Source organism: Dipodomys merriami, unplaced genomic scaffold (genome assembly GCF_024711535.1).
Source record: "Dipodomys merriami isolate MVZ:Mamm:240054 unplaced genomic scaffold, mDipMer1.0.p SCAF_7, whole genome shotgun sequence".
Taxonomy (NCBI): Eukaryota; Metazoa; Chordata; class Mammalia; order Rodentia; family Heteromyidae; genus Dipodomys; species Dipodomys merriami.
Window position 1 is genome coordinate 20419313 of NW_027206290.1, and position 12697 is coordinate 20432009.

At 38.1% G+C, this 12697-nt stretch overlaps 1 protein-coding gene across 1 annotated transcript in view; it reads left to right on the forward strand.

The window, feature by feature from the left end:
* Window positions 1-12697, forward strand: part of Abcd3 (ATP binding cassette subfamily D member 3) — a 60484-nt gene that overhangs the window by 45335 nt on the left and 2452 nt on the right. The window contains exons 12-21 of the mRNA XM_070007709.1: window positions 95-192; window positions 277-368; window positions 1398-1489; window positions 1577-1649; window positions 2968-3031; window positions 5416-5493; window positions 5593-5658; window positions 5737-5826; window positions 6819-6938; window positions 10292-10396. Of these exons, the coding sequence (XP_069863810.1) occupies window positions 95-192; window positions 277-368; window positions 1398-1489; window positions 1577-1649; window positions 2968-3031; window positions 5416-5493; window positions 5593-5658; window positions 5737-5826; window positions 6819-6938; window positions 10292-10396 (878 nt within the window). The remainder of the gene's footprint in view (window positions 1-94; window positions 193-276; window positions 369-1397; window positions 1490-1576; window positions 1650-2967; window positions 3032-5415; window positions 5494-5592; window positions 5659-5736; window positions 5827-6818; window positions 6939-10291; window positions 10397-12697) is intronic.

A 12697-nucleotide genomic window follows, 5' to 3' on the forward strand; every position in this document is an offset into this window, starting at 1 on the left:
GACCCTCCTGATTTCAGGTCTCTCAGTTAACTAAAAATACATGTGTGGACCATTGGTGTCTAGTGTACATTCTAACACTCTTTATTTGTTTCAGACATTGCCACTGTGGTCGGATACCTAGTTGTCAGTCGTCCTTTCCTAGATTTATCTCATCCTCGACATCTTAAAAGTACACATTCAGAGCTTCTGGAGGTAAAGTGGTAATATTGAAATGAAGCCTTATTTTTTTTTTTTTTAAAAACTGTAAGCAAAATCTAACATTCATTTTTATTTAAGGATTACTACCAAAGTGGAAGAATGCTTTTGCGAATGTCTCAAGCTCTGGGTCGAATAGTTTTGGCTGGACGTGAAATGACTAGATTGGCTGGGTAAGATTAGTAATAATGAACAGGTGAAGAAAAAACTTCGAAAAACATTGTGCTTAATGAGTTAAGATGAAGGGGGTAACCTTTCCTATTCCAAGAAGTTGATTTGATTAGAAATGAAGACTTTTCTGTGATTCTGACTTCTATTGTTCCTGAATTTGTAGGTGCAATTGTAGATATAGTAATAAAATTGTTCTTTGATTGGAATAGGCTTAAATACTTTATAATTTCAAACAATATAAGAGACATAGTGTTAAATTAAAAAACAAAACAAAACACCATAATGTAAAAATTGCCATAAAATTTCAGCTTACCTGAGGAAATTTGAGCTTAGAGCTGTGATAGGTTCTTAGTTCTTTCTTTTCATTCCTCTTTCCTGCTGTGACAAGTATGCCTTTACTTACACACACACACACACACACACACACACACACACACACACACACACACACACACACACACACACACACACACACACACAATCAATCAATCAATCAATCAATCAATCTTATTTTGCTTCCTCTTGTTTTGATTTCATTATTTCTTCAGTGATTTCTGTCTAACATTAAAAGCTCCTGTCCTCCTTTTCATAAGAAAGAGAGGATGTCTCCCTTTCTTCCCTGTTTGCATTTGGCATACTTCTAATACATTCTTTCTTCTGCTAGAAAGGCCAACCTTACACGTGACTGTATAGTTTTTTCCCGTAGGAGCTCAAGTTCCATACTTCCTGGATCCGAAAAATGCACTGGCTTTTTTTTTTTTTTTGTGTGTAGTACTCACTTCCTTAAGTTCTAACAGCAAGAATTACCGCCCCTCCTATCCTCTCAGTGAATTATTGTGAAACCTCTTCCCTTCCCCACGTTTCTGTTCCCTGCCAAAACATAACATGTGTATTGCTAGTCTCAGGTTGATGAAGCTTCCTCATAGTAGTTCACTGAAACTAAATTATATATGAAACTTGAGTTACGCTTAAGTGAAGATGGAGTAATAGTCTGATTGTGGTTTTCTTTCTTTCTTTTTTTCTTTAACTAGTTTTACTGCTCGGATTACAGAATTAATGCAGGTACTGACAGATTTAAATCATGGCAAATATGAACGCACAATGGTCTCACAGCAGGAGAAGGGTAAATATGAATATCATAGTTTGAGATCGCAATTTTAAGTTGTTGCTGACACAATGTGATGCTTTAATTCTTATTTTTCCATTTTAGGTTCTGAAGGAGCACAGCTCAGTCCCTTGATACCTGGTGCTGGAGAAATCATCAACCTCGATAACATTATAAAGTATGTACAGAAAAACCTTGAGTATATAAGTATTTGTTACACTTCACAGTAACCCTTCTCAATTTATTCATCTGAATTTAAAGTCAGCTTCTTAAAAAAATAGTTTTGAGGTATTATTGGCATAAAATGGCATATATTTAAGGTATATAATATTATATTTTGATGCTTATATTATGATCACCATACCCCAGCTAATTAATTACCATTCATCTCTACATAGTTACCATTCGTGTGTGAATGTGTATGTATATGTATTTGGTGAGAATTTAAGATCTGTCTTTAGCAAAGAGCAAGTTTCTCTCCCTATGCTGTACATTAGACCTCTAGAATTCACTTAGTTTGCATTATTACCAAAACTTCATACCATTTGACAAATGTCACCCTTGTGTACCCCTCTCTGAGCCTCTACCAACTACTCCCACACTGTCATACTCTCTGCTGTGAATTTGGCTTTTATAGATTCCACATATAAATAAGATTATGCAGTTTATTTTTGTATCTGGCTTATTTTCCTTCTGGTATGCTTTCCACCACCCATATCAACAAATACTATATAAGGCTAAATGATATTCCATATATATGTATGTGTTTATTCACACATACAATGTATTCTTTATCTTTTCACCAAGTGAAGGACATAGAGGTACTTTCAGGGTCTTAGCTTGGTGAATAATTTTGCAATGAACCTGAGAGTATACATACCACTTTGAAATAATGATTTTATTTTCTTGGGTCATATGCTAGTTACATTTGTAATTAAAAAGAATTAACATATATTAATTGTACAAAGGTTTCATTGTGATATTTCCATCCATGTATATGTATAATGCATTTTGATTATATTCATCCTCTGTTACTTGGTCTCATTCCATTCTCCCTGCTTTTTTAAACAATTGTTCACCCTATTTAATTTTTTTTGTCTTTCCTTTTTTGGTACTGGGGATTGAACCCAGGACATCACACTTGGTAGGCAAGTGCTTTGCCACTGAGCTACATCCTAGCCTACTGTTTAATATTTTGAGGAACCTAGGTACTGTTTTCCCATAATGTTTTGATTTATACCTTAACAACTATGTGTAAAGGTTTTCTTTTGGCTGCATCTTGTCAACACTATCTTTTTATGTTTGATAATTGAGAGAGATGACATTTGTTCAGTTGTGTTTTTCAAGTGATTAGAGATGGTGATAACCTTTTCATGTGCCACAAGTATTTATTAGGGCATTGGCAATTTTTAACTTGGACTATTTATTATTCTGATAAGAGTTTCATTTGTTATATGTTTCTAAATTATCCTCTTCTTTATCCATTTTCTCTGTAGGTTTGATCATGTTCTTTTAGCAACACCAAATGGTGACGTCTTGATCCGAGATCTTAACTTTGAAGTAGGTTTTTTTTTTCTTTTTTAAAAAATTGTTATTATAAAGGTGATACACAGGGTTATAGTTGCATAAGTCAGATAATGAGTACATTTCTTTTTGGACAATACCACCTTTTAAATAATCTTCAAGCTATAAGTCAAACCTGTTTTCTGAAATAGTCAAATGAATTTTTTTTTTTTTTTTGGTCCGGTTGTGGGGCCTGAACTCTGGGCCTGAGCACTGTCCCTCAGCTCTTCAGCTCAAGGCCAGTGCTCTACCACTTGAGCCACAGCGCCACTTCCGGCTTTTTTCTTTTTGCTTATGTGGTGCTGAGGAATCGAACCCAGGGCCTCAGGCATGCAAGGCAAGCGCTCTACCACTGAGCCAACTTCCCAGCCCCTAGTCAAATGAATTTTAAGGTTAACTTAGTTGCCATATTCACAGAACTAAATTTTTGGATCACCTTAAAAAAAATGTTTCTCTCTTTTTTTTTTTTTTGGGTTGGTTGTGGGTCTTGAACTCTGGGCTTACAAGCTGTCCGAGCTCTTCAGCTCAAGGCAAATGCTTTGTAACTTGAGCTACAGCACTATTTCTGGTTTTCTGGTGGTTTATTGGAGATAAGAGTCTCATGGAGGGTTGGGAAGGTGGCTCAGTGGTAGAGTGCTTGCCTTGCGTATATGAGGCCCTGGGTTCCATTCCTCAGTACCACATAAGGAGAACAAAGCCGAAGTGGTGCCGTGGCTCAAGTGGTAGAGCTCTAGCCTTGAGCTGAAGAGCTCAGGGACAGCACCAGGCCTAGAGTGCAGCTCCCATGACAGACCAAAAAAAAAAAAAAAAAAAAAAAAGTCTCACAGAGTTTTCTGCCCAGGCTGGCTTTGAACCAAGATCCTCAGATCTCAGACTCCTGTGTAGCTAGGACTACAGGGGTAAGCCTCTGGCGCTCAGCTAAATCTGTTTTTTTTTTTTTTTTTTTAATTGCTTGTACTTTAAAATTTCAAGTACTACTACAGTATCAGAAGAAATTTTTTTTTTTTTTTTTGCCAGTCCTGGAATTGGAATTCAGGGCCAGGACACTATCTCTGATATTTTCTTGTTCAAGGCTAGCACTCTACCACTTGAGCCACACCTCCACTTCTGTCTTTTTTGTGGTTAATTAGAGGTAAGAGTCTCATGGATTTAACTGCCTATACTGGCTTTGAACTGCAGTCCTCAGATAGCAGCTTTCTGAGTAGCTAGGATTATAGATATGAGCCACTATTGCCCAGCTACAGAAATTTCTTTTGCAAATGAAGTTTGCAGGAAAGCCATAGAAAATATATTTAGTTGTAATTTCCAGTGTATAATAAATATTTAAACATGCAAATATAATTTTAATATATTTAAATTTAAAAAGAAACTTATTTTTATATTCAAATTCTCCTACATAGCATAGACTTTTACTACTGAAACAAATCATGGAGTCTTACAACTGATAAACCTACTGAAGAGCAGAGCAGTACAGTAGCACTGAAAACAAGTGAGTCTTTCAGGTCAAGTGAATGACACCAAGTTAGTATGTTTTCTTAATGAGATGTGGGAATGACAGACCACACTAAGAAGGAAAGGCAACTCATAAGTGGTTTTATGTGGTTTAATTTTAAGACTCTTCAAGATGTTAGGATTGGTGCTTAGGTTATGTATGTTGTGACGTTATAAGTGGTTCAGAGCTGGAAGTTGTGAAAATTAGTGACAGATTCTTACCAGGCAACCTCTCCATAGTTGCAGATACTATATCTTTACAACTTTCTATGGTGATGGAAATGTTCTGTATATGTATGGTCTAATTTAGTAGGAAGTTATGAAAATGTGGCTAGTATAGTTGAGGAGCTAGTACATATGTTTACTTGCTAACACTGACATTCAGTGCAATATTGTCCAACAGAGCAAAACTATATGATGTAAATATGTGACCAGAGGTCAGTGTTCAACTAAATTTGGGTACAGTCTTACTGTGAGCACACTTGCAGAGCATTGCAAGAATGGGGCAGGCACAAAATATGCTTGCCTGGGAGATTGGCATACACGGTTGAGTAGATGCACACCACTCAGTACTATGGTTTATGTATAAATGCTGTTTAAAAACAAAAGATGATAGAGAATCACATTGTTTTTATGAACTCAGTGGCTTAAAAAAAAGATTCACAAGCTTTTTGTATTCTGATTCAGACTAAGTTGAATGGTATAACACTGACTATTGGAAGTAAGCAGAAGTTAAAGACCCCTCACCAAATCCCTCCCCCCATCTATCTGGCTAGTAACACCACGTATACAGATAGGATATAAAGCTTATAATTAGCAGCCAGCCATTTGGTTCTAAGGAAATGTTGGTGTGTATATGTTCATTCATTCATAGATGAATTTTCTTTCAGGTTCGGTCTGGGGCCAATGTTCTAATTTGTGGTCCCAATGGCTGTGGAAAGAGCTCACTCTTCCGTGTTCTTGGTGAAGTATGTGTGACCTGCTCTCCAAAATTTTGACTTATTTTGTAATACTGTTACTATAGTGTGAATTTCACAATTCCTTCTTCCTTCCTTGTCTTTTGGTAGTTATGGCCTCTCTTTGGAGGACGTCTTACTAAACCTGAGAGAGGAAAGTTATTTTATGTCCCTCAGGTAAGACCTGGAAGTTGGTTTGTAATTTTTTATCTTTCTTTAAATTTACTTCACTGACTTTTTCTGTGCCACATTCAGAGACCTTACATGACCCTTGGAACTCTGCGAGACCAAGTGATATATCCAGATGGAAGGGAAGATCAGAAGAAGAAGGGGATATCTGACCAGGTAAGGGACCCTTATGTCCTAGACTAATGAAAACATCCTAGTTCTGATTCTTTGTCTGCATATCAGTATTTAAATGCCAGGTAGTTTGTCCAAACTTTCAAAGAAATCAGCAATTTGTTTATATCACTTGATTTGTATTTATCTGTCTGTACACTATTTGTTGTTTTCTATGTTATTTTGTAATTCTTAGATTTGAAGCACATGATCTTGTGCTTCTTACATAGGCTCTGTACCACTTGAGTCCTGCCTTCTTACCCTTTTTGCCTTTTTTTTTGTTCAGTACCAGAGTTTGAACTTAGGGCCTTGTATTTGTCTGACTGACTCTCTTATCACTTAATCATGCCTCCATCCCCAGATTTTTGCTGATTATTTTGGAGATAGAGTTTTGGACTTTTCTGCCCATATCAGCTTCGAAACATAGTCCTTGAGATCTCAGCCTCATGAATAGCTAGTAGTAAGTTGGTACCTGGCTGCATTGTTTTTTTTATGAGATAGAGTAGCCCTTTCTGGTCTCCTGGCCTGGACTATAATCTTCTTGTTTGTGTTTTCTTGTGTAGCTGGTTTTTTCCCTTGGGTAGCTTTCCTGAAAACTGTGTTTTCCTATGTTGCACAAGACTTTGCCTAGCCATTAGTTGAGCTGTAGTCAAACATTTTTTTCCCAGTTTGCCTAGAACTGCAGTCCTCAAATTGTTGCCTCCCATATAGGTAGGATTATAGGCTTGAGCCTCCATACCTGCCTAATTTCCTAAATCCTTTGATTATGCACAATGATGTTATTCTTTCTCAACCACTAGACATGCTTTTGTCAAGCTTAGCATAAATAGGAATTGAAAAGTTCAGGGCTAGCCTTGTGCCCCATTCATTGCTAAAGAGTACCTCTTCTAAGTGGTATTGGCAATTGAATTACTAAAAATCTTGTTTAAAAATATAAAGCAAAACAGAGAACGTTGGTTATGACAAGTCTGATTTTGTCTTGCCTCATTTGCTGGAAGGTGCTGAAGGAGTACTTGGACAATGTGCAGTTGGGTCACATCCTGGAGCGGGAGGGCGGCTGGGACAGTGTCCAGGACTGGATGGACGTACTCAGTGGGGGAGAAAAACAGAGAATGGCCGTGAGTATCTCTGGAGACTAGCGGGTGCAACTGCTTGCTTTACTAAAGTCCTGTTATAGAGCTGACCTGTTTAGACCTTTTGATTGCTCAAGACACAGATTTTACTTTTTATTTCCTAACATAGCCATAATGGCTATGTTAGGAAATATTGATAATTTAAACAGTGAATCAAGTGTTAGAAATGTTTAACTTGAATGTCCACTTGAAATTCTAAAAACGTCATTAATAATGAATGTTGCCACACTTGCGAAGGAAAAGCTGTAGAAACAGTCCATTTTTCTGAAGGTTAAACGGGGTCTCTGTGGCACAGTGGCCCTCACATATGCAGCCGGCCCAGTCAGGTGCCGCCTCTCAAGTATCTTTTCCCTGCTCTCTGCAGTAGTGAAGGTTAGAAAGCATGCACAACTCTGTTCCTTGTTCTTTCCTTTCCATCCATTGCTATGTGTATCTTTGTTTTAAGGTATAGTATCTACCACTTAAAGTTTTTTGAAATTTAAAAACTTTCTTAATATAAAGAAGTATATAACAATTAAACTTATTCCTAACCAAAAATATGTACTAAACACTACCTGTAAAGAATAATACTTAGCACCTCTGTTGAGGCACTTTAAAAGAGTCACTTTTGAACTGTGTGTACCATAGTACATGCGGGGGGTTTTCCCTTTGCTGTTAGCCTGATGGTAATTAGGAAACACTTGAAATCAAAGGAAAAAGGCTGTGCCCATCATCTTTTGGCTGTGTTCTACTGTGTTGTTTCCTAGTCCCTGATCTTGTATGTTGTTTCCCAAACTGAGAACTGATTCTCATGTTGTGACATGAGATTAATCTATTGTGAAGAATGAATATTGAACAAGAAGGAGGGAAATATTTTCTGTATCCAAAATGGAAATTGGACCAAAGGAGCAAGCCTTTGAAACAGTTGGATGTTTCTAGAGCCAGTTTCTAGAATCATATTGCAGAAATAACTGCAAGCCAGTAAAACAAATCTAAAAACATTTAAACATTAAGTTTCAATATGACTTAAAAGAAAATGGAGAGATAATTCACAGGTAGACACGGTGGTTACACAGAAGAGAAAAAGTAAATGTACTTAAATCATCAGTTCTGTATGAGGACTGAAGGTATAGATGGAGTCATTATTTGAAGGGAAGAATTCACAAATGTGCCTAGAGAAGAAAAAAAAAAGAGACAATTAGTTTAATTCAATGGCAGTTATTTTTTGAGAGCTTAATACATGATAGACAATATGCCACATAGTTGCCCAAGTGATCTCCCTTAATCTTACAGCAGTCCTATGTAATAAGCATGAGTGCCCAACTCAAACTAACTCAGCCTTGCCTGTTAATCCTGGTGAACATGGTTTATCAAGGCCAGGCAGCATGTTGGTATTGGCGTGGGTTCCCCTCCTCACTTACAGCCTTTGTGTACCGTGCAGTCAGGTGGCTGACAGCACAGAGGAGAGAGAGAGGAGACAAAGGCCTGTCTCTTGGGATGTGCACATCTGTCCATAAGCATGGTGAAAGTGAAGGTCTGCAGATTCAGGGAATGTAGAGGGGAGAGGAGAAAGTAGGGGCAGGAGGAGAGGAAAGAGTACAGGAGGGAGGAGAGGCCTCTGGAATGCCTCTAGCAGCCATTTCTCCTCATTGGCCCCGCACTGGTTTGTCCTCCACCCTCTTCAACTGCCTGTGCAGGACACGTCATCTTCATGGGAAGGGCTGTGTCTCCATCTGTTTGAGAAAATGATGACAAAAATGGGAAAGGAGTAAGGAGCAGCGACGGCCTTGAACAGGTCTGACATATGCCTGCATCTGGTGCTGTGTTGTAGCAGTTGGGAGGACATGCTGCTAGAAGGCCAGCCTCGGTGTGAGAAGGGACAGGACTGTGAGTCTTACAGGCTGTGCTAAGGACTTTGGATTTTCTTTGAAGTTGAGTAGGAAATTGTTGAAGGATTTTTAGCCAGAGCGAAGTTCTCTGCTTGTGACAGAGTCCCTGTGGGTACATGGAGAATGGAGTGGAATGAGTGGAGAGGAGGCTGGAGTCTGTGTGGTTGTCTGGGGGTGCTCCGGTGTCATGGCATGCTTGTGGAGATGGGGAAGAGTGGACTGACCTGAATCCATTAAGCAGGGCTGGGTGAGAGGGATGAGGACAGGGAAGGATTGAGTGATGAGGGAAATCTAGAAAACACATTTCAGTTTTAGACTTCTACATCTGAGAATCTGTGGGCTACCTGAATAGAAAATCTAAATAAGAATTTATCAAGCTAGAAATTAGAAAAGCATAGATGATACAGATGTCACCTATGTATGGTTTTCAGAATGTCAGTATTGTTGGAAATCTTAGATTAGATGAGATCACTCAGAAAGACGTAGTGTAGGAAGAGAGAAGGAAACCTAGGAATTAGCCCTACAGAACCCCACCTTGAATGAGGGAGCAGCGTGGAGGGTGGAAGACCTTTCTCAAGAAGGAGGAAGTGTTCACCCAAGTGGAACACGGGATCATCTCTGGGGGTGGATGACAAATTGGAATATCTGTTAGAAAAAGGATCAGCGTAAGTTGTTCCAGAAGATAAAATAAATGTGGGAGATGCATAAAGGAAAATGTTCAGCATTTCAGATAATCAACAAAATGTAATCTATAGCAATCCTGATGTTAATTTTTCATTCACAAAATTAGCAAAGGCTTTAATAAAGCATCTAGTAATAGAGTCAGGACACTGGTGTACTAATGACTGTTGGAGTGTGAGTTGGTACTGCTGTGTAAGCAACAGAGGGTTTAAATTCTGAGTCTGAATTGTGGGATTTGGTTGAAATCCTTGCTCTCTAATATTTTTTAGTCAGTAGTGGGGCTTGAACAGTGTTCCTTAGCTTTTTCACTCAAGGCCGTTGTGCTACAAGTTGAGCCACAGCTCCACTTGTGACTTTTTTGTGGTTGATTAGAGATGAGTGTCATGGCTTTGAACCACAAGACTCATTTTTGAGGCCTCCTGAGTAACTAGGATTATAGGCATAAGCCACCAGTGCCTGGCCACGTTCCCTAATCTTACTTGTTTAGTGAAGTTACTACTACCATAGAATTCAGTATTGCCTCACACCAGTTTATGTTTTCATATTATGGACTCTATTTTCTTCTTTACTTGAGATAACAGTAAAGATGGGTTTCTTTATATTGTTTCCATTTATAGGAAGCAGATTGGTTTTTGGTAAAATAATTGTCACACTTTAGCTTTACAAGATTTCAAAAATGCATATTTAAGTAAAGCAAACATAGCTTAGTAAAGATAGCTTTAGTAAAATAGATATACTTAGTTTTAGGTCTGCATATGTTTACAAAAAGCCTTTCTTCTTCTGCTTCAGATGGCAAGATTATTTTATCATAAGCCGCAGTTTGCCATTTTGGATGAGTGCACCAGTGCAGTGAGCGTGGATGTAGAAGACTACATCTACAGCCACTGTCGGAAGGTGAGTGGCACCCAGCATCTTAGCTGGAGGGGATATGTTCCTATCCATCACTCTGTCACCACACACTGCTCAGAGAAGTCTCCCATCACTAACCAGCAAGATGATATCTTGCTTAGTAATGGTGTTAAGGTTGGTAGCTAAGATAGGAGTAACATAAAAAGAGGCGTAAGTATATAATCCTCTATATAATTCTCTTCACCATTTCTTAGGTATGAAACATGTAAGTATATTTTCCTCTTGCCTCATTATACTCAGTTTATCCCATTAACTTCACTGAAACATCTTTTTAAAATCAGGAAGACTCAATAGCAACCATTTGTAATTTTTAATTTGTCTGTTCTGGGCAGCATCTTACTAAACTTGTTTTAGTAGATAAGTATGAGGCTGTTTGTATTGTCATTCTTTTTTTTTTTTTTTTTTTTTTTTGGCCAGTCCTGGTGCTTGAACTCAGGGCCTGGGAACTGTCCCAGCTTCTTCTGCTCAAGGTTAGCACTCTACCACTTGAGCCACAATACCATTTCTGGCTTTTTCTGCTTATGTGTTATACTGAAGAATTGAACCCAGGGCTTCATGCCTGCTAGGCAAGCACTCTACCATTGAGCCACATTGCTAGCCCCTGTATTGTTATTCCTTAAGTCATTATTCAGTTTTCATTTGAAAATTGCTACTGCCAGTCTAACTCATTGGATTTTTTAGAACAAGACTAGTTACGTGCTGCTTTTACAGTTTTGATGTAAGTAAAGGGGTACAGAAGAATTTGAATGCCTTATGCCTACTTGGGCAGCTTATAGTAAATAGAAAAGGTCACATTGCACATATGTAGACATGCATTTTTATTTACATATACAAACATACGTAAATAAAATGAAGTCCCGCTACCCAGAGTATAGCCATGGCATGGTTATCTCCATGTCCTAGAAGTGACTTAGCAGTACAGAATGTCAAGCAATGGCCACTTTGAATCTGCAAATGGGCGAAATGCCCAGATGGTTCACATGCATGTGACGCTGTGCGCCTGCGCTGGGGAGAACAAATGAGCCAGCTTGTCACATTTGTCTTAGCAGAGAGATTTAACTATTGATTGTATTTTTCTTTCTTTCTTTCTTCTTTTTTTTTGGTCAGTTGTGGGGCTTGAACTCTGGGCATCAGCTCAAGGCTAGCACCCTACCACTTGAGCCACAGTACCACTTCCAGCTTTTGTTTTTTTCTGCTTATGTGGTGCTGAGGGATCAAACCCAGGGCCTCATGGATGTGTGGCAAGCACTCTACCACTGAGCCACCTTCCTAGCCCTTGATTGTATTTCATGTATAGTTTCTTTTCAATTCTTGAGTTACTTTTATAGCATTTATATAATAAATTTATTATATAAGTGCTATAAATTACCATATTGATGTTTCATAGGTGTTAGAGATGTTTATGTATTTTTGTATATATAACCATGTAGTCTGTATTTGACTTAGAGGCTTCTTTGCTGGTAATTTTGACCAGGCAATTTCATAAATTCTGCAAAATACAGATTTTTTTTGAAGGAAGACAATTTATATGGAGCTCCATGACAGTTTAAATTATGTTATCAGAATATCACAACATGAATCAACAGTAATGACCTCTTAAAGTCTAGAACTCTTTTATAACAGCAAAACCAATATAAAGTTACCATTTTCAGATTGTCTTGTATGATTTGTGTTTTATTAATGCTGATAACATGTTTATCTTATTATGTAGTTCCTAATCAAATTTTGCAAGGCAACCTAACTTGGGACACACTACAATTTTTAAGTTTCTTCAGCCACTTTGTAGCTGTAGCAATGTAGAAGTGTAATCTCTTGGTGGAAATGATAGAGAATGTACTTGGACTAATTTTTTAAATTACCATCAAATGAGATCAAAATGAGAAGTCACAGGTGGAAATGGTGAATTCTCACATGTGTGTGTCTGTCAGCCCTGAGAGCTGTTTGGAAAAGCAGTGATCTAGAACAGCATGACTTGCCAGATGTTGGTATTGTAGGCATTTTGGCTGTGTAACTGAGAAAGCTCCTGGGCTGTCCTGTGTATTTTTCTGTGTCGTGGCATCTCCGGCTTCTGTCCATTAGATGGCAGTAGTGATCTCAGTGTGACAACTAAAAATGTCTCCAGACTTTTATCAATTGTAATGTTCCCTGAGGACAAAGATCTCAGTTGAGAAGTAGTGAATCAGAGTATCTGTAGTTGTATCTTTTAGTATTTTCTTCAAAATCTGAAGGTTAGACCTTATATTCTATGTTTAGTCTGAAATACAGAAAGCTTTTAGGACCAGAAGG